The sequence below is a fragment of the Magallana gigas genome, chromosome 4 (genome assembly GCF_963853765.1).
Source record: "Magallana gigas chromosome 4, xbMagGiga1.1, whole genome shotgun sequence".
Classification (NCBI taxonomy): domain Eukaryota; kingdom Metazoa; phylum Mollusca; class Bivalvia; order Ostreida; family Ostreidae; genus Magallana; species Magallana gigas.
The window spans coordinates 42,528,195-42,549,764 of NC_088856.1; the positions used below are offsets into that span (position 1 = coordinate 42,528,195).

Consider the following 21,570-nt stretch of genomic DNA (forward strand, 5'->3'; position numbering starts at 1 on the left):
CACAATGGGTGGGGGGAGGGTCAAAGTTTAACATAGGAATATATAGAGTAAATATTTTAAAATCTTCTTCTCAGAAACTAATCAGACAGATGATTCTTTATAATTGTTAAGACTTTGGCCCTAGGACAGTTTTTTGGCCTCACAAGAAGGTTCAGAGTTTGATGTAGGTTTATATCCCATATATAAACTTTTGTTAAGGATCTTTTTGAGAACTGCAATACTCATCATGCGATATGACTATAAAATGAATATAAAATCATCCTTTTAGAAAAGGAACTAATGATTATAAACATAAGAATATTTAGGGGGGAAAATGGATTTTATTTATACAGGATCTACATGTATTATTGTACATTGTCCAGATAGTTTGCATTGTGACTCCATTAAGCTAATTTTATCATACCTATTGTTCCTCAGGTGAGCGATGTGGCCCATTTGCCTCTTGTTTTAGTTTTTCATTGTTTTTCAATATTAAAAATTAAACATATGTAACCTACGGTATATTTCATGATGAGTACAAAACAAAAATCCGTTTTTAAATCGGACGATGCATAACAGATATCGGGGTTTAAAAATTGATTTTTCGGAAATTTTGATTCTGCGTTTTTGGTTTCAAAAATAGCGTAAAGTTCAAACTCGTACCAAAAATAATTCAATTTTTGTTAAGTACTTTGACACCTTCGGAATTATTTTTTGTTAAGTCGTTCTTAGAATCGTTAAGGTTTTTGTTAATTCGTACATAGTATCATTCGTATTTTTTTTTATCTTTTAGTTAAAGTTGGTCTTGTTATTGATTTAAACACTCTGCTTCTTGCAGGAACATCAAGCTTTACTCTTGACATTAACGGAAGACCCACTCGTTGCTTTGCAACGAGCTTTGCTCTAGTTCTTATTTTTTTTTTTTTTTTTTTCTTCCTAGACGCGAACTTTGAGGCTTCATATCATGCTCATTTCTGAACGGTTGTTGCTCAAATTTTCAGGGCTAATGGACTTTACAAAACACTATCTTCATCAATTCGTAAAAGTTAGAATTCCCTTTCCGGTAACGAGTTATTCCCCTTTTAAATTTTTTTAGGGCCTTTGGTTTCCAGACAAAGGCTCCGAGACTATGATAGCAGGGAATAGGAATCCAACGAATTTGAATAGCAGAGACATTGTAGTGGTGCACATTAGTTTTTGTTTTTAGATTACGTTTTTTATTTAGGAAAAGGTAGGGGTAAAAAAACAGGATTCCAAAAAGTGCAAAAATTTAGTCCAATTTTCCTTTATATCTTTTTAACAAAAAATATTTTGTAAAGACATGTAGAATAAAAGTTGTGCAGAATATCAAGGGCTTTCATTTAACACCAATAAAGAAGGGCTGGCCCCTTAAATTAAGGGCCAATAGCCTCTAAAAGTTTTTGCTTAATAACTCAAAAACGGTTAGGATTTTGATATGGCTGTCGCTGGAAAAGTTGCTTGTTGGGATCTCATAAAGGTCGTAACAATGTTATTTTGTAAGTGATTTGTGTAGTATGAGTGTAAAAAGCTTTACATGTTGACATGTACCTGTTTTCATTTGACAAGTTAACGAAAGTCTTTGTGCGTACAACTGGCATAAAGTTGCCGCAGAAAGTATGCTGGTTTATACAGGAGGCATTAATTCATAAGAATTTTTTTGGTTGTTGGAGTATAAGCTTTTCCTTTAGGAGTTAAAGTCATTGTTGTTAAGTTTTTATAGTGCACAATCATTAAAAACGGCAATTGGAAAACAAAACATTCTTTTTCTTTTCTAGTAAACCACAAAATTTGGAATTAAAAAACTCTGTGCATTACATTTTAGTTATTAACTCCATGCATTTAAAATCTACCTTGATTAGAGCTGCATGTGTGTGTGTACCATTACGTAAGCTCTCCATTGCCTGCGGCCAAGAAAATCGGTTACCATGCTCGCGGCTGGACTACCTAGCGGTCAGCGGTTATCTAATACACGAGAGTTGCGTCTCTCATATATGAGTTTATTTAGCCGCGAACTCAAGAATTGTTTCAGTTTTGATTACACAAAATCTTTTGTGGATTAAACGAGTGGATGTCAAGTAAGAAATAGTTCATCTAATTAATAAAAGCAATGTCATTCTCTAAAGCAATAATAGACATAGATCAATTGTGGGGTTTAAGTTTAAAATATATAACTTCTATTTGATAGAGTAAGGTCATTATACTGCAAACTTTTCAAATCTTCCTTGGTTCTGAGCTGTGCGTTTCTGTGCGTTGTACCTTTACGTAATCTATTCTTCGTCCACGGCCGAGGAGATCAGCCACGGCTGCATTACCTAGCGGTAAGCGGTTATTTAATACACAAGATTCGCACACCGCGACTTACACTGACATGCATATGAACGTGTTTGAGTTAATATAGCCGTATATACAAGAACTGTTTTAATTTTATGTTATAAAAGTTTGTCCTACTTGTATATATATTTAATTAAATATTTGAGTGTAAATGAATATTAATAAACGATATTACTCCAAATCGGAAAAATCGTTAGACATAAACTAATGGTTCGTTTGTTCAGGTAATTAAAGTACTTTAAAAACTGTACAATTAATGTTTTAAATCAACACCCCCCCTTCAAATATTAAACCTTTAAATGATGATCATCCCTCGCACATGGCTGAGGAGATCCGGCGCGAGTGGATAAGTGATCCGCCATCGGTTCGTATTCTTCTACATGTACCTTATGACGCGTTTATGTTTCATATTTTGCACGGACACAACTATATAATTGAGGCATTCGATTATTATTTTAAAAAATATTCACATGAGTTTAAACAACTTTAGATTAGATTCTATCGGTCACATATTAATCACTTCTGTAGTTTCATTGTGGAAGCGAACTCATTGCTGCCCCCCCCCCCCCCCCTTTCCTCCCGCCCCGCTGACAGGTGCTCGCGCTGGATTTTTTTTTTATTGGAGAAAAGATAACAAGATCTGTCGAAAATCATTTTTGGTGGATTCTTCTTATGTGTAACATTTTGTTTCACTTTCCCACCCCTTTGTTTACTAGTATTCGGCCAGTCTGTGTTAATTCAATTGCCGCATGCGACCGAGAATCTTGTGTCACTTCAGCGCACACAGCTCAGAACATTTATAGCCCCAGGTCATCAATTGTTATGTAATTGAGTAACAGTTGGAAGGGTGGTTTTACTACATCAAATAATAAAATCATAATATAATCTATTTGAATTGAGTACCATGCGTATAGATTCCCATAATAATAATTTTTTTTTATTTCCTCTCTATGTTTACATTTAATTTTGTTCAAATAATTGATAAATTTTCTATCATTTAAATTGTGTGCTTCATCAAATACTGATTCCGATTACCTTGAAGTCATTAATTTTCCATTGGCTTTTGACAAAAGAGAGACGCCTGACCATCCAATGAAAACAAATACACAGAGTTTGATTGACAGGTTCAGCCAGGTGCAGGTCTCACCCGATGTCCGAGGTTATGTGTGCTGTTTGTACACAGCCGAATGGTCTCAGTAAGAGTTATCAGTAGGAGTTATCGATGTAAATAAATAATAAAAATACATGCCTATCAAAACATGATCGTGCAAGTTAAAGTTGATTTAGGTTTGTTCCAATAGAAATCATGTTTCACTAACTGTATTTAATATTTTTTATGTATAGCGAATTTTAATATTGTTTCAGTACTGAAACATCGCATGAAAACGTTAAATATACATGTACTCTGTTACTTTTAATCGTCTTTTAATACATATACCTTTCTTTTGTTTGTTAAAAATTCGTTCAATTTTGTTAAAGTAATCTAAAACACGGGCGCCATTTTGAAACAATTAACTTGTCAGAGAGTTCCGAATGAAATCTGATGAACATTTCACACGGTTCTCGCACGCTTTGCCCGAAACGCTAAACGGTTTACATGAAACTCTAAAAGGTTTACACGAAACGTTTCTCGCACGTAGGCCGCACGCTTTTTTGGTGTGGTAGTACGTTTTAGGGTCTGTAAATTTTGTCAGCATGCAATTCTAAACTTGCACATAGTCTTCAAAAAATTTCGAAATATTTTAATATAGAAGTTATCTTTGAGAAAAGTTTACGTGTTTTGTAGGCGGGTTTAGTTTAAAAAAGAAATACACTTCCTGACATGAATCACGAGTACATATACTGTTTATAACAATGCTTGCTACCCTTTGAAAATTTAACTCGCCATTAAACATCTCATTTTTTAAAGAATGTTTGAAACGATTACATAAACTCTGCTCGACAAATAGTTTTCCTAAAATATTTTCTTCCTTTCTTTTTTCAAAACACGTTTTATATACAGGCTTTCAATCACAACACGTTTTATAACAAAAGCAGAACTGAAAGTATAGTCATTATAATCGTTTGACACCATATAACATATATTTTCAACTCGCAGCAACAACGGAAGACCTACTCGGGGCTTTGCCACGAGCTCTGCTCTAGTTAGAAATGCATTTCTAAAGCATTGTAGATAATAAAAACACAAAAATAGAATTTGACCAAAATTGTGACCATGCCCCTTTTAAGATAGAATTAATTCAATCAAACTGTGTATCAGTAATCAAAACGTTTCTAAAAGTTGTACACGTTCAGATCCAAGTAACATTGAACTCTAGTTTCGTTCAACCAGACGCTCGGCTGTCTCCGTTAATCTTCGACTACCAAGAGAGACCCTCTGCTTGTCAGAGATTTACAGAGACGGCCGAGCGTCTGGTTGAACGAGACTATATAGGAATACATGCAACTATAAAAAACAATTAAATTGTTCGTACTATAAATCAAAGTACTGAGAGTACTGAAAGATGGGGTCTTGAAAGATTGAATTTGTAATTGTCCTGGATTTCCTCGAATATGTTTCCAAAATTTATGAGTTTGAATTAGTTGTTACAATTTATGTTAAAATCATAATCCGAAAATCAGAGACATATATAACAGAGATTGTCAACTCCGCCATTAGCGTGTAAATGTTACGGGACCAACCTTATTTTGAGAACTACAAGTGCAACAACAATCTTGTATAAGTCATTAAATTTGAACCTGATAGTGAACATGAACATGCACCTGTAAATATTTTACACATGTTTTATTTATGAAATATTTACAAAAACTCCTTATTTTAGTTTTTAAATTACTTTTTTAAAACTTATTGACTTTTCACAAAGTAATGTTAATGCATTACTTTACTCATGTAATGGTAATGTAATTCATTACTTCAAAGAAAATTAAGTAATGGTAATTTAATGCCCATATTCATGAAGTAATGGTATTGTAATGCATTATTTTACAATGTAATTCACCCCAAGCCTGATTCCAACTAAGCCGGAAAACATGAACATTAACATTTAACTTGGTTCTTCAATTGATACGATTGTATATACATGTATTATATGATGTATGAGTCTTACAAAATGTATAATCTGTTATAGATTTTGCTTACAATGCATTGTTTAAAATTTAAATTCAGTTTAATCAACTAAAGACCAAACGAACGAGAAGGCAAATTCAGACTTGTTTTTATTTTCTTTGTACAAAATTCCTTTAGAGACGAAGCAGTCATACCGCAAGTAGACTGAAAGCCAATGAAACACCTATTTAATTTGTAAAACATCTGTGTATAACCCGTCCCGATTTTAACTTCGGCTTGCGCATGGAGTTTGGTAGTACTAAGGTGAAAGATTGTAAAATAAAATTCACAACTTTTCAAAAATGGCGCATTGCATTTGGGAACATTAATTTCGATTCCATCATCAACCTCTTCTATTGATTAATGAGCTCGTACATCAACTGATTCGTCAACGGCGCTGTGCATTCAGTTACGTAACTCATTCCAAATTTGAACCCAAGCAAGAAATTTTTTGATCAATAAAACATTTGTTTATTTTCTAAATAGAATTTTGTTTAAAGACAGAGGACTTAAAAATATTTAATGCGTGTTTTTATAATACATATTTACTGAAATGCTTGAAAACTTTCTGCACTATTTTCTTACACGTAGACTCAATTCATGTGTTCTACGCGTGCCTTCCGGTTTGAGACTTCGGCTGACAGTAAACCAATAGACGGGGTCACGGGACCCCATCTAAAAATCTGACTTTTTTCAAGGTATTTATGGATACTTTTCTTTTGAAAAACAATAGTACAACATACAGAGCACCGATTTTATCCATTATTTACAAGATCTATGTCTTGTCAGAGGTGATGATTTGTGCTTAGATCCAAACACTGTTTCACTTTCGGTTTGCCAGAGTAACTGCATAGGAGAGTGGATTAAAATAAACTCCCAAAAATAGTTTTTTAAACATATTTTTCTTATCGTATTCACCTGATGAACACGCCTTCCTTGATCAACATGGCCATCAGTCCTAAATCATCCGTGTCCCCCAGGAACTTGGATACCTACAGAAATAAAAACCACCAATACCAACACAGTAAATAATCGGACAATCTTCAGTTCCATAATTTATGTTCAAAATTCATAAAACTCCAAATTCCTATGGGCATTCTCAAAATTCCATGCATATGGGATTTCTCCTGAAATCCCATCAGCACTCTCAAAATCAAATGGGAACTCTCAAAATTTTGTAGTAAAATTTGGAATTTAAGCAATCTGTTAACAGAATTAATTGAGGCATAAGACGTAAAATCCTAATTATTGATACAGGAAAATTGTACAAATAATAACCATACCCCCTCCATGCCGTAGACAATGTATCCATTGGCATCCAGAAGATGGCACCCCTGCAAAATACAGCATAAAACCAGGGCTTCATGTCACATCAAAATACAGCATAAAACCAGAGCTACATGTCACATCAAAATACAGCATGAAACCAGGGCTTCATGTTGCATCAATATACAGCATAAAACCAGGGCTTCATGTCACATCAAACAAGATATCTGTGAGCCAATGCTCACTAGTGATACCCCCGCTCTGATGTGAATATGCAAAATAAGCAAAGTCGACATTTAACAGAAAGCTGGCATCCGCTTGGTACAGAAATATATCCAACAATATGGCATGCCTAAACAAATAGTGTGTTAAAATTTCAAGCATCTGCGATAAATAGCTGCTGAGAAATCTTTGAGGAAAATTTGTTTGAAAATTTTGGCTAAAATAAACAAAGTACTCATTTAACAGGAAGATGACGTCCGATTGGTACAAAAATATATCCCACGATATGGCATGCCTTAAAAAACACTGTGTAAAAATTTCAAGCATCTCCGATAAATAGCTGCTGAGAAATCTTTGACGAAAATTTGTTTGAAAATTTTGGCAAAAAATAAGCAAAGTCATTATTTAACAGGAAGTTGACGTCCGATTGATACAAAAATATATCCCACAATATGGCATGCCAAAACAAATAGTGTGTTAAAATTTCAAGCATCTGTGATAAATAGCTGCTGAGAAATCTTTGACGAAAATTTGTTTGAAAATGTTGGCTAAAAATAAACAAAGTCGTAATTTAACAGGAAGTTGACACCCAATTGGTACAGAAATATATCCCACGATATGGCATGCCTATACAAATATTGTGTAAAAATTCCAAGCATCTGCGATAAATAGTTGCTGAGAAATCTTTGACGAAAATTTGTTTGAAAATTTGGTTAAAAAATAAGCAAAGTCGTCATTTAACAGGAAGTTGACGTCCGATTGATACAAAAATATATCCCACAATATGGCATGCCTAAACAAATAGTGTGTTAAAATTTCAAGCATCTGCGATAAATAGTTGCTGAGAATTCTTTGACGGAAATTTGTTTGAAAATTTTGGCAAAAAAAAAAGAAAGTCGTCATTTACCAGGAAGATGACGTCCGATTGATACAAAAATACATCCCACGATATAGCATGCCGTGTTAAAATTTCAAGCATCTGCGATAAACAGTTATTGAGAATTCTTTGACGGAAATTTGTTTGAAAATTTTTGCTAAAAATAAACAAAGTCGTCATTTAACAGGAAGTTGACGTCTGATTGGTACAAAAATATATCCCACGATATGGCATGCCTATACAAATACTGTGTAAAAATTTCAAGCATCTGCGATAAACAGTGACGGAAATTTGTTTGAAAATTTTTGCTAAAAATAAACAAAGTCGTCATTTAACAAGAAGTTGACGTCTGATTGGTACAAAAATATATCCCACGATATGGCATGCCTATACAAATACTGTGTAAAAATTTCAAGCATCTGCGATAAACAGTTGCTGAGAAATCTTTGACGAAAATTTGTTTGAAAGTTTTGGTTAAAAAATAAGCAAAGTCGTCATTTAACAGGAAGTTGACGTCTGATTGGTACAAAAATATATCCCACGATATGGCATGCCTTAACAAACACTGTGTTAAAATTTCAAGCATCTGCGATAAATAGTTGCTGAGATAAATGCGACAGAAATTTTTGTTACGGACGGACAGACAGACGGACAGACAGACGGACGGACGGACGGACGGACCGACGGACAGACAGACAGACAGACAGACACACAAGGGTAAAACAGTATACCCCCTCTCCTTCGGAGAGGGGGTATAAATACAGCATGAAACCAGGGCTTCATGTCACATCAATATACAGCATAAAACCAGGGCTTCATGTCACATCAAAATACAGCATAAAAGGGCTTTATGTCACATCAAAATACAGCATAAAACCAGAGCTTCATGTCACATCAATATTTAAATGGCAAATACAGGAATATACAAAACAAGCAAGTGAATAGCTAGTTTCCCAAACTTATTTGTATTTATTCCTATAAAAAGGAAAAGCTAAAGTTAATTATTTTTGTTTTAAAATGTTATGATTTTAAAATGGCCTGCACATTGGTAGGAAAATTCATGTAGATATGTTTTAAGTCCATTTGAATATTGTTATTTCATTAATACTTTTGGGCATTAATTTTCAAGTTAATTTGCAGGTGAAAAATGCAAATTTAAGATCACATAACTTCGTGGTGAATGACTTAAACAATACAACATGCTACAATGTATTAAACATAGTATTAATCAACATTCAATTTCAACTTAACATCCAACAATGAAATCCACAAATATTGGTCGGTATTTAACAGATACTGATGAAACCACAGTACATTCAGGTAATGGTATTCTGCCAATTGGTATACAAGCTATTGAGAGTGCAGAGGGAATAAAAAATGCCAAAGGGAATTACAAATTGTTTTATTAAAAAGAAAATAATACACAGAAAAAGAAACTCTCATTCACTTACATATTCTTCACATGTGAAACAACCAGGACCCCTGCATTTGTTGAAGAAGAGATACTTCTTAAAGATGTCAGTGAAAGAACTGAAGTTCTGCATCATTCCGGCGACAGCGATGTTAGAACGGTTCACGTACACGGGAATAGTGGACAAAATGGTCATGTTGTTTCCCTCCACTACAACGATCAACAAAACGTACTACAAAGATCAATTTTTACATTCTACTGTGTTTTTCCATTTAATTCTGTGATGTTTAAATGCCTCTAAATGCAACACCTATTCACTGCGTATGAATTTACGAGTTATTTACATAAGTAGTTCTAAAACAGTTATTAATTTCTATGTTATTGGTTAAGAAATGTACATCATGAATGTTGTCAAAACACCATCTGATGTTTTATAATTATTCAACAACAAAAAATGACTTTATTGTTAAAAGCAACATTTTAAGTTATTTATCATGGATTATATTTTCATGCTTGTCGATCTCATCTCAACAGTCTATGTCAAAAAACCAGTTAAACCGGTTTTACAAAACAGCTGTTTTTGCTGTTACTAATTCACTCCCTCTGTGATCTGCACTTTATATAGATTTATTTAAGTGAACAATTGATTTCTTCAGTAAGGGAATGTAAATATAAGCATTAAATGATTTATTTTCGACGTCGTTGTGTCAATAACTGCTGTCAGGTGAGCAGACAAATTATCGTAACGCGCTAATGTGCGTTATTCAATTTGTCTGCTCACCTTACGGCAAAGCGCGTTACGATAATTTGTCTGCTCACCTGACGGCAGTTATTGACACAACGCGTCAAAAATAAATCATTCAATGCTATAACAAAACGTACGATAACGTGATTTTATGTCTTTGTCCATACTTTGTCTATAGACACAAGCTGAATATACATGTACCAATGATATGTACAAAGGATTCCGAAGCATTTGTGATCAAAACTGGAATTTTTTTTTACATATTCCAGAAAAAATGATTTTTGATAGCATGCAATTTTTATCCAAATGAATGACTTAATTATTTATTACTACATGAGCATTTGCAACACAGTGTTGGATGAAGAGTATTGTAATTTCATTTATTCTACAGTACTGCGAAAAGAAATTATCAACAGAAAAAGGAAACTCTCTGCTACCCCTTGAATGCAAGAGATCATAGGCACTGTAAACCAACTTTTAATCATGTGCAAGAAACTTCCTCGATGTTCGTGAGGGTCTCGTCGTCGACAAAACAGGTCTAGATAAGACTTGGTCGTAAACATTGGTTGTCGCAAATCAGTTTTATCAGAGGTAAATCGTGAAATAAATTCATCATGAATAAAAGTTGTTTACAGTATTTGATAGACATACTGTACTCTTTGTTGAGAGGAATAGAGAATGTGTAGTCTATCTTCTTCTCCTCTTTGTTCATGATGGCCTGTCTGTAATAAAGCTCCTCAATGGTAGCAGTCATGTTTCCCATCCAGTATCTGTTGGTCAAAACAAACAGCAATGATTGGAGAGAGAGAGAGAGAGAGAGAGAGAGAGAGAGAGAGAATTAAACAAGCTAAAAGTTGATACATGTACCTGAACAGGTTAAAAGGTGTTATAGAGAGATTTAAAATAAAAGGGTTTTAACACTTGATGTCTGATACATTGTAAAAAAAGTAAGAACTGAAACTGTATGCTTTACAAAATTTTCCAAAATTGTGAAAGGAGAATGAAACATCGAAAGAGAGATCGAGAGAGAATCAACAAGCTACATTTCAATCTGCATTTTAATTTTTTTTTTTTGGAAATAAACTTTGTTAATTTACTTACGGACTGATCATATTTTCTTTCGGTGCAACAAAATCTGTCAAGCCCCCTCTGGTTGCAATAAACAAAAGCTCAATCCCCTTCCTAAAGTCACAATTAAATTTAAAAGACACAATTAAATACACATTTTCAGTTTTGTTAATCGGAACCATTAGTAAGCCATGCACATAACTGTTGGAGAATTTTAAATTATGATAAACAGCAGTATAATTATCCATTTGTAAATTATGCAACATTATTGATAGGCTTCAATTTACACGGTCATCTGCAATTTATGAAATAATGTGAAAAGGGCAGTAACTCTTGAGTTAACTATAATTTTGGAAATGACTTAAGTTTGATATCTGTGATTGGCTCTTGTATATGATGCATTAATGTATTTAATGTTCATATATCTTTATGGGAAGGATAAAGTAAAAATAAACAAAACATACACATCATTTCACACAGAATCAAAATCAATGCAAGAAAAGTTCCTTACCTTTCATAAAACTTTTTGTATTCAGGCTCAAATGAGTATTCACTATAATTAGTAAGAATTGAAAAAAATTCAAATATTAATGAGGCTTAATGGTCATAACCATTTATACAGTTGCTACTCTTTAAAACTTCAAACATAAAAGAGTCTGGTAGCAGAAACTTTCTTTTGAAATATTTTTTAAACCTCTGAACAAAGAAGATTTTTTAAAAGTTTCAACCATATACAATAACATATTAAGCTGATGCTATTATATGGTATTATAACAGATAATTAACTTTGTCTAACATAAAAAAAGATATCTAATTGAATTTATGGGTTTTTTTTCATAATGACAATGTTGAGTTCTTAATTAATTTGGCGAGTTCTTCAAAACATTTCTACACCTATTTTTAGATAATATACATATATGTATATATATTCAGGTATGATTTTCATTGTATCAAAATTAACATATCAAAAGTAATCTAAACAAGAGACCAAGGTGCCACATTGCTCACCTGAGCAACAATGGCTTTATATTGGGTGTTCAAAGGATAGTTTGCCATTGGCCCCTTGGTAGTAAAACAAAAAAAGAATACCATAAAATAAACTGTATCCAAATTTTACACTTATTTTCCTACACTTAATCTTTGACATTGTACCCTTATGAAATACCATTTTTACCAAAAATAAGATCCTATGCAAGATATAAAACTAAGTTTCTGGTAGGGGTACACTGTTAACTTCCAATTCCCTTTATTTTAGTTCTGCCCCCTCACTTTATAAAACGATCAAATATGAGAATATGCATATAGGTACATATTCATCTTCAACTACATTGTACTAGCTAGTTATTGTTTTTTATTAAAAAAAATTCCTATATGTGAAAGAAGAAAATTGTACCTCAAGGCGCTCAAATTAAAAACATTCCAAAAATTTAATTGGTCTTCCGCATTAAAAACGATTGTTGTTTACTAGGCGTGAACTTGTGCGACGTTTTATAACCTTACTCACTTGATCGATGAATTCACTCGAATGAAAAATGTTGTCATGTGATATGTTAAAGAGATTTTAAATGTATATTCAATGAATAGGCGTCGGAACTGGGTGGAGGAGGAGGAGGGGGGGGGGGGGGGGAAGCCCCCCACTTTTTTTTTTTGCAAAGTTAGACATAGCCGTACCCAAAATGTTTTTTTTTTGCTTGTCAAGATTTCTGATAAGGTCTAGCCCCCCCCCCCCCAAATCCATCTCAGTGAGCCTCAGACTGCAATGCATTGACAGGCATATTGCTCTATTTTACTTAGGCCCACCCTTTATTTTTGTCTTTATTCAATATCAACGTTAACACATAATCAAGATGATTTTCGGCTGTATTTTTTTCTTAAGAATAGCGATAATACATTTATCCTTGCAATAGTTTAAAACTGTTTTAAAGAGGTCGTTTTTATTTGTGTCTGAAAAACCAATAAAAGTTGGTGTAGATTCATCGTATAAGGAGGTGGCCCCAAAAAGTTGTTAAAGCATATCATCCTTTTAATTTTTCTGTTCAAGTCTTTAACGTTTAGTGAGACATTTCAGATCTAGTGATAACTCAAAACTTAAGCGTCAATTGTAGAATAATAAGCAAGATACAGAACTCACAATTCTGCTTGGTTTGAGTCAATTTTTTGTTCACAAGAGTTAATTACCTTCAACTTAAGATTTTTAAACTTGGCATTTCCTATTCAAAATGAACAAAAGCATGGCCTCAGTTCTGTGAGCAAAGTTCTGTATCTTGCTTATAATTCGAAACTTGAAACAGCTGAATATGGTTAGTAAAGAGGAAACATGCACTAAAACAAAGAAAGAACACAATTTTTTTTCATAATATATATATACCTATATATTTCTAGCAGCAAAAACAATCTCCGTTTAGACTGAAAATGCTGAGCATCTTAACAAAACACGTTGCATTATAATCAACTATAACGTAGAGATCGTACCGAATTACCAAAAGAATGTATAGTATTTATAATAAAATATGTTGTTAGTGCATCAGATTTTGCTCATTTTGCGCAGGTTAAGAATTAACTGTCTGATTTCCTAAAGTCTATATTTGATTCGATACGTAAAAATTCCAAAATACAGGCGATATTTCCCCTCAAGTTAAAAAGCATAAACGAAATTCAAAACAACGTAAAACCATGGTCACGAGTGAAAATGTCAACGCATTGAAAGATTTAACCTCAATTCACTTCACGAAATCGTCACAAATATATGTAGCATGTTTCAAGTATCCCTTCGCATGTAAACTGTTGCACAACAAGCAAATTCATCTTCGTCAGTTTGATCTGTTTGTCATGTGTCAACATTCAAACATAGCTGCTTTATACAAAGAACTTTCATTTTCGATATGGAATACCGAACCCGAAGTTATAAACTGATTGACCGCAATTATCTCTTTATTTTTGCAAATAACTCAAATTTGAAACAGAATTCGCCGACAATTTTTGCAATATATATTTTCCTTTCCACAAAGATTATTTATGCAACATTACGTTGAATTTGACTCAGTAGTCGTTGAAAAGAGGATTATTTAAAATGCACCCCCCTTTTTCTACAGTCACAAGGTTTTCTCCGTTTTAAATAAAGATCGGTCTTTCATTTCTGCAATTTATATTCACCTTCCTATGAGGATGCTTTGTGTTAAATTTGGTTAAAATTGGCCAAGTGGTTTTAGAGAAGTTCAAAATGTAAAAAGTTTATAGATGGACAGACGAATGACGGACAAAATGTGATCAGAAAAGCTCACTTGAGCTTTCAGCTCAGGTGAGCTAAAAATATTGGAGGTCCAATTTGTGACGTACTTCCTATTAAAATTAACAATAAAAGCAACTTTAATTTTACAAAATTCACATACCTGCCAAACTTATCAACTACTGTAGAATCAGAAATTTTCATTGAGGATTTAATTTTGTTATTTTTGTTGACAGTATGAATAAATCCATGACAAATTTTTAATCAAAGTACAAATCAATGAATACAAAGAGATTACGATATGACGAAATGAAATGCCAACAGAATTTTATTTGGTTCACAAACAACGAAATTTTGACCCAACAAATAGATGTGCTTCTACAGTATATCTTAAAGCCTTAAATTGATCATGCTTTTTACCTCCCTGCTGTCTGCAATTTATTGGCTATGCTGAATCGGTAGTCCTCATGGCTGCCTATTGTGCCTCTTATAATCATCTGATGGTGGACTAACAGGTCGCTGTACAAAAGACTGTCCAGATCTGAGCCTACATGAATTTAACATACAGCATTAAATTCTGTTCACAATTTATAACATATTAGTTATCAAAACATTAATCTAAATTTAATAATTCTAATAATTCTGATGCCAAGATACTGGTTCTCGTGCCACAAAACTAAGGGGTTTTCAAATCCTCGTTACTTAGTGCATTAATTGTCATTATCTAAAAAAAAATTTGTTTTTCCTTTATAATTATATAAAATAACTTAACTACCAGTAAATAATCACGACCAGTTTAAATGAATAATATGAGTAGTTTAAGTTGATTTGTGTATACAAAATTTGAATATTTATAATGCTTTCCAATCAAATTTACACGACATTCCACTTTCAGTCATGACGCCATCAATGTGTGAATCTACCTTATACAATTTATGAAAACAAATTGACTGTTTTGATATTCTTAATTGTTTTTTTTTTATTTACATTACATAGTTTTAAAAAATGAATAGGCACAACTAAGGCAAAACTATTTTTTATTATGTGCGGAAATATTGTCAATTAAAATTAAAAATAATGAAGATATTACAGGAATCAAAATTAATAACACCCAATATTTAATATCACAATATGCAGATGATACATCAATAATCCTTGATGGAACTGAGAAATCATTAAGGGCAACCATGAAAGAAATAGATGACTATTATAAATTATCTGGTCTTAAAATAAACCAAGAAAAAACTCAGATTGTGTGGATAGGAAGTAAAAAATATTCTGAAGAAAAAATCTGTTCAGAAATGAATTTTCAATGGACAACTCAATTCAAACTTTTGGGCATATATAATGATGTAGATTTAGATAAAATTGTAAAATTTAATTATGACAAGAAACTTGTTAGGATAAAATCTGTAATCGAACAATGGAGCAAACGACACTTGACTCCAATTGGAAGGATAACACTGGTTAAGTCTCTTTTAATTTCACAATTAAACCACTTATTTATATAGCCTTACCAAACCCTCAGAGTAAAACATTAAAAGAATTAAACAATATTCTATTCAATTTTATTTGGAATTCAAAATGTGATAAAATTAAAAGACAAGTATGTACTCAGAAGTATGAACATGGTGGGTTAAGGATGGTTGATATAAATTCCTATATTAAAGGATTAAAGTCTACTTGGATTAGGAGATTAATTAAGGATAATAATTCAAAATGGAAAACACTGCTGGAGAATTCTATTAATTTAGAAAAGCTATTAAATACAGGTTCAGATTATATTATGCAAATGCAAGAATCGTTAAAAAATGATTTTTGGAGGGAAGTTACCATAGCTTTTAAAGAAATCCAAGATAACTTAAATGTAAAATCATGGCAGGATTATTGTTGCCAGCCATTGTGGAACAATAATAAATTTAAGATAGGAAATCAGTCTTTTTTTTATAAATCATGGTATGCTAAAGGAGTTAGATGTGTAATTGACTTGTTTGATGAAAATGAAAACTTTTTAGATTTTGAAATGTTGAAAAGAAAATTTAATATTCAAATGAATTATTTAACATATATGGGAGTAAGACAAGCTGTACTTTCAGATCTAAGGAAATACAACTTCATTAGAAATGAAGTTTTCAAACCTTTTATACCATTTAATATTAAAACCTTTGTATTAACAAAAACAGGTTCAAAGCCAATGTATGATATATTAAATCAGACAAATGTAACACCAGTGGGAAAAGAAAAATGGAGTAGACATTTTGTTTTTACAGAAAAACAATGGATTTCAATATTTCATTTACCTTTTATTATTACCTCAGACTCTAAATTTCAATGGTTGCAGTACAGAATAAACCATTATATATTAACTACAAACAGTTTTATGTATAAAATTGGTAAAGTGGATACTAATCTATGTACCTTTTGTGAAGATGCTGAGGAAACAATATATCACTTATTATGGGAATGTCCAAGGGTACAACATTTATTAGCAGAATTTGTTAGAGTTTGCAACTCTAAAGGAATTAGAATAGTCCTTGATAATAAAACTTTTATTTTTGGTGTCTTAGATGATGTGAAGTCAAAAGCGTTCAATATTGTACTCATATTGATAAAAAAATACATATACAGAAGTAGATGCCAGAAAAACCAATTAACAGTAAATGCCCTTATGAATGATTTAAAACAGTTATATAAAGTATTCCAATTCTGTGCAAAAGAAAGAAGTGAAATGGATAAGTTCAATACAGACTGGGAAATTTGGACCCCTGTGATTAACTCACTCTAAGTGCTCTCTCTCTCTCTCTCTCTCTCTCTCTCTCTCTCAATAAAAAAGGTGCTCAATATTTTTTTTTTTTCTCTCTTAGTAAACGTTCATTATATATGCATTATTGATGTAATTGTTTTCGTTGCTTTCTTAAACATACTTTGTGTCCTTGAAAATTTCTGATGTATGTACGTGATGTATGTAGAAGCAGTTGGCTTACTAATAAACACTTCATCAAAAAAAAAAAAAAAAAAAAAAAAAAAACTAAGGCAAAACTAAGATTTGTTATTTAACAGAATGATTTATATGTAACTGACATTTCATATCGCTTCCTTACACCCCTGTGAATAAATAAAGTCACTTCCTTGAATCATGCATTCATTTTTGGTTCTTTGTGGTAAAACTTATTAAGCCATAGTTATTCATATCTATAAGACTAAGTGTGTAAATCAATATTTAAAGATCAATATATAGTCATTTTCCAACGTAAAAGCCAAAATATGATACATTGTACAAGGAAATAATTTCTGGATTATGCAATATTAATCAAACATTGCTAAAAATCTAACATCATAAAGACAAGCTTATTCATCTCTGAAGTGTCAGTTTTGACAATATTATAGTTTCCTTCTGTTAAAGTTAGGTTAAGATTACAAAATAGCATAATTAGCTCATCTCAGTTTAATGGCAGCCAAACCCAGACTTCTGGAGAGATTAATTGTTTAACTTGTGATTTTGTCTTATAACACAGAGTATGATTTTCCAAATGATGATAATTACATGTAAAGTCTGTCCCAAGATATTTTTGCAGCACATTTGGATGATTTTTTACAAAAAAAAATAGACACACCTTTGTAAGAAGTGCTATTGAATTTGATGAAAGTGAAAATATCCAAGATATCTTCAATGACAAAAAAATCACAGGAACGATAACAGATGTCTTACGGAGATTAAGAATGAAAAATGTTGACATCTTTTATCCATTCGGAGGTCACTCGGAATACGTACCTCACACAATTTTATAACATTATCATCCAGGTACTTTCAACTTTGCAATGCAAAATCTCCGTAGACTCCTAATTTTAGCCATGTATTGAGACCTAACAAGCTAGTGGGGGCGCCTTTCAAAGGAAAAATCTTCGAAATTTTTCATACAATCAACTGAACATAATATTTTGAACCCTGGGGTATTTATAAATATCGAATATTTAAGAAAAGGCGATGCATAAATATCTTTGGACAGAATGTAGTTACTCTTACAATTTCCTTTCCCGTTGACACATTTATATAAATCAAGTATCTTCAATTTTCTGTCAAAGCCAGTGGCGTGCAAAATATCATTGTTCCCACAGTAACGCCTGAAAATATAAAATATTCATCTCTAGAATGGGGGCTTCAAAATGAATTAGATAAAAATAAATTTGTAAAAAAAAAAAATTAAAACCCTCAAAATTCTAAAGTATTAACTTGTAAAAAGTGAGTTCCAAACATTAACAAAAATTTCAAACATTCGCAACTGAAGCAACTTTTCTAATTTTCTTTCAATTGAAAAACTATTAAAAAAAAATTAATTCATATTCAATGATGGGGAGTTTACATTTCATAAAACAATATTTATCCATACATCATATTATAGTTTGGTGCAACATACTGTAAACGTACTACATTTGGCGGTGTATTCTATTTAGCGCTTTTGGTGGAATGCAGCCCTCCGCTAAATCAAGTACATCGTTAAATGCCATACATCTATGTATAGTCACATTCAGGAATACGTTAATTCAAATCCACGCCAACTTGTTCGAAAACTAATTTCCGCCAAATATCGAACACGCCAAATACAATACGTTTACAGTATTCCACTTTAATAACACTTACCATGGAGCGAACTCATATTGCCTCTGTTTGTTCTGGACTGCAAATAAAAAAAATAATATTTTCAAGCAACAGCCGATGCAATAAAACCAAATTTAAAATTATTAATATTCTCAAAAAGATCAAAGTATACTGTAATACGTGCAATTTTTTTTAATTTTGAAATCAAATAAATCGTATTCATGCTGTTTATATGCAAGATTTAAATTCATATCCTATGAAAAAACCCATATATTTACAATATCCTATTCAATACCACAATAAATATATGATATGATATTTTATCATCATGAAGACACAGAGTAGAACATGTACAAGAATATGATTTAATACTCTGTGAAACCTTCAGCCATAAAAAATTCTAAAAAAAAATCAATAATTCCTCATTAACTCCCCTTGAAAAAGAGCATGCTCCTTAATTTTCACAACTTTGAATCCCCTTTACCTAAGTGTGCTTTGTGCCAAGTTTGGTTAAAATTGGCCAAGTAGTTCTGGAGAAGAATGATGTTGAAAATGTGAAAAGTTTACAGACATACAAACAGATGAACGACAGACAAAATGTGATCATCTTTCAGCTCAGGTGAGCTAAAAAGTGGTCAAGCTCACAATTACTCTACACTCCAACATTACTTGACAATGCCAAAGATATAACAAGTAAAGTATCAAACATTTTTCTAAAAGGGGCATAACTCCTAGAAATATCTGCACACCATATGCACACCATCCCATAATATTCCTCTTAAGTTTCTTGAAATTCTATCTATTGGCGTCAGAAGAGTTACACTGTGAAACTGTTTTAACTGTTTAAGTAAAGCATAAAATAACATTTATCTGGTAATTTTTGCGATGATCTAGTTTTCAAAAATTTCAAATCGCAAATGACTGTGGTTTCATTAATATTCAAGGGTATCAATTTTCGTGGTTAAAGTGAAAACCACAGTTTCAAGGATACGTAAATTCGTGGCCAATGATCCTATCAATACAAAATGTTAGTAGAAATTGCACTTCAATGAACATTTAATTTCATGGATCAACAACGAAATACACGAAAATTGGTATTCAACGAATATTGATGAAACCACAGTATTGAATATGTAGAAATTAAATTCGGTATTATTTTCCGTAAGAAACTTTTAATATAGCAGAAAATGACTGACGGAAATAAAAAATGAGACATACTTTCCCCATTTTCACATTTTGTGACACACGAAAAAAAAGGGATAACAGTAAATGGCTTGGAATTTCATGTGAATATTCACATCTAAATATCATGTCCTCCATAACTCAAAAAATTTAATGAAATTTTGATGAGTACCCAGGTAGTTTATAGACTGTCTATTTAATCAGCCTTTTTTAGTAATACATTAAAAAAGCTAAAATGTATGTTCAAAGGGAAACAAATTCTTCAGAAAAATTGGACTCAGATTTTTTTGTATAAACAGCCTTAAATGACCTAAACTGTAACCTTTACTCTAACCAAATATTGTTTCATTCAAAGATGAAGTCGACATCAATATAGTCAGAGAAACAGACCCAAGAACACCTGTATATTCAATATATCAGAGACACAAGTATTATTATCTTTCAGTACATAATTATCTAGAAAATGGACTCAAAGATACGGTCATGGTTAAATGTTTTCTTCCTACAGACCATCAAGTCGGTCTCTTTGATCTTAGTGTGAAAAATTACACTGTATACAGGGAAACTTTCATCCCTTTTACCCTTGTCAGCAGGTGAATTAAACACTGGGCGATTCACGCAAGAAAAACTATTTTGTCTGGGTGAATTCAAGATGGGGCAAAACTCTGCGCAAGTGAAAGAAGTGCAAAAAATTATACAGTCACATGCAGTGTGAAAATGACCCTGCATGCATACAGTAAGCGATAAACAGGTTTCTTATTACCATTTACACAGACCCTGTCAAACTTCTTCACCATGAGAGTGAGCTTGGATCTCCTGGAACTGTATGATGGCAAAGCAATGGCAATTCTAGAGAAAAGAATTTGAAAAAACACACAATTATGTATTATCAATCCATAACATATAGCAGGGCTTGTTATGGGTAAAGAAAAATGGCCACTTATTCTTACTCACTTATAAGGTGTTCCTGTGATGGAAGCAGTGTAGTACGAGTGGGTGACCACTTCTACTCGATTCTAAAACACAAACAGCAGCATGTGCAGTAAATACACAGTTAAACAACGATCGTCTCAATTAGCTTAACAAACTTAATTTCATTTTCCAATCTCTTTAAAAGCTAATTTTTTAAACATTGTCAAGAGACTAAATATGCCATCAACATGTTTATGCAAACATTTGTATAAAATTAAATCAGAAAAATAAAAGAAAAATTTCTTAATAAAAAGAAGTTGGCATACTGTATTAACATGCACATACTTAAGATTCCTTAATTTTACGCGAGTACTTAATTTCGCAATTTAATCGTTTTGCTTCAAATCTCGAGAATATAAAATCGCGAACATCGATTTTTCATTGTATTTCCAAACAGTTTACATCAGATCTGTCAGAAAAATGAAAGCAGGATTTTAAAACATGTGAGATATACTTCTTGCGATTTCACGCGGATAATAATTCCTCGCGTTTAATTAGGAATTTACAGTACTGTAAATGTTGGGTAATTTTGAATGTTTTCCCAAGTAATGGTATTAAGAAGCAATT

General features: G+C 32.3%; 1 protein-coding gene across 2 annotated transcripts in view; it reads right to left on the reverse strand.

Annotated features, from left to right (window-relative positions):
- The window catches only part of LOC105319342 (voltage-dependent calcium channel subunit alpha-2/delta-3), a 99,086-nt gene that overhangs the window by 23,506 nt on the left and 54,010 nt on the right, over positions 1-21,570 (reverse strand). For both annotated transcript variants that reach the window (XM_066082499.1, XM_066082498.1), the window contains exons 18-28: positions 20,986-21,047; positions 20,795-20,880; positions 18,892-18,928; positions 18,277-18,374; positions 14,673-14,799; positions 11,538-11,579; positions 11,060-11,140; positions 10,610-10,728; positions 9,254-9,423; positions 6,721-6,771; positions 6,356-6,429 (exon numbers count right to left, since the gene is read on the reverse strand). In XM_066082499.1, coding sequence (XP_065938571.1) covers positions 6,356-6,429; positions 6,721-6,771; positions 9,254-9,423; positions 10,610-10,728; positions 11,060-11,140; positions 11,538-11,579; positions 14,673-14,799; positions 18,277-18,374; positions 18,892-18,928; positions 20,795-20,880; positions 20,986-21,047 — 947 coding nt within the window. The remainder of the gene's footprint in view (positions 1-6,355; positions 6,430-6,720; positions 6,772-9,253; positions 9,424-10,609; positions 10,729-11,059; positions 11,141-11,537; positions 11,580-14,672; positions 14,800-18,276; positions 18,375-18,891; positions 18,929-20,794; positions 20,881-20,985; positions 21,048-21,570) is intronic.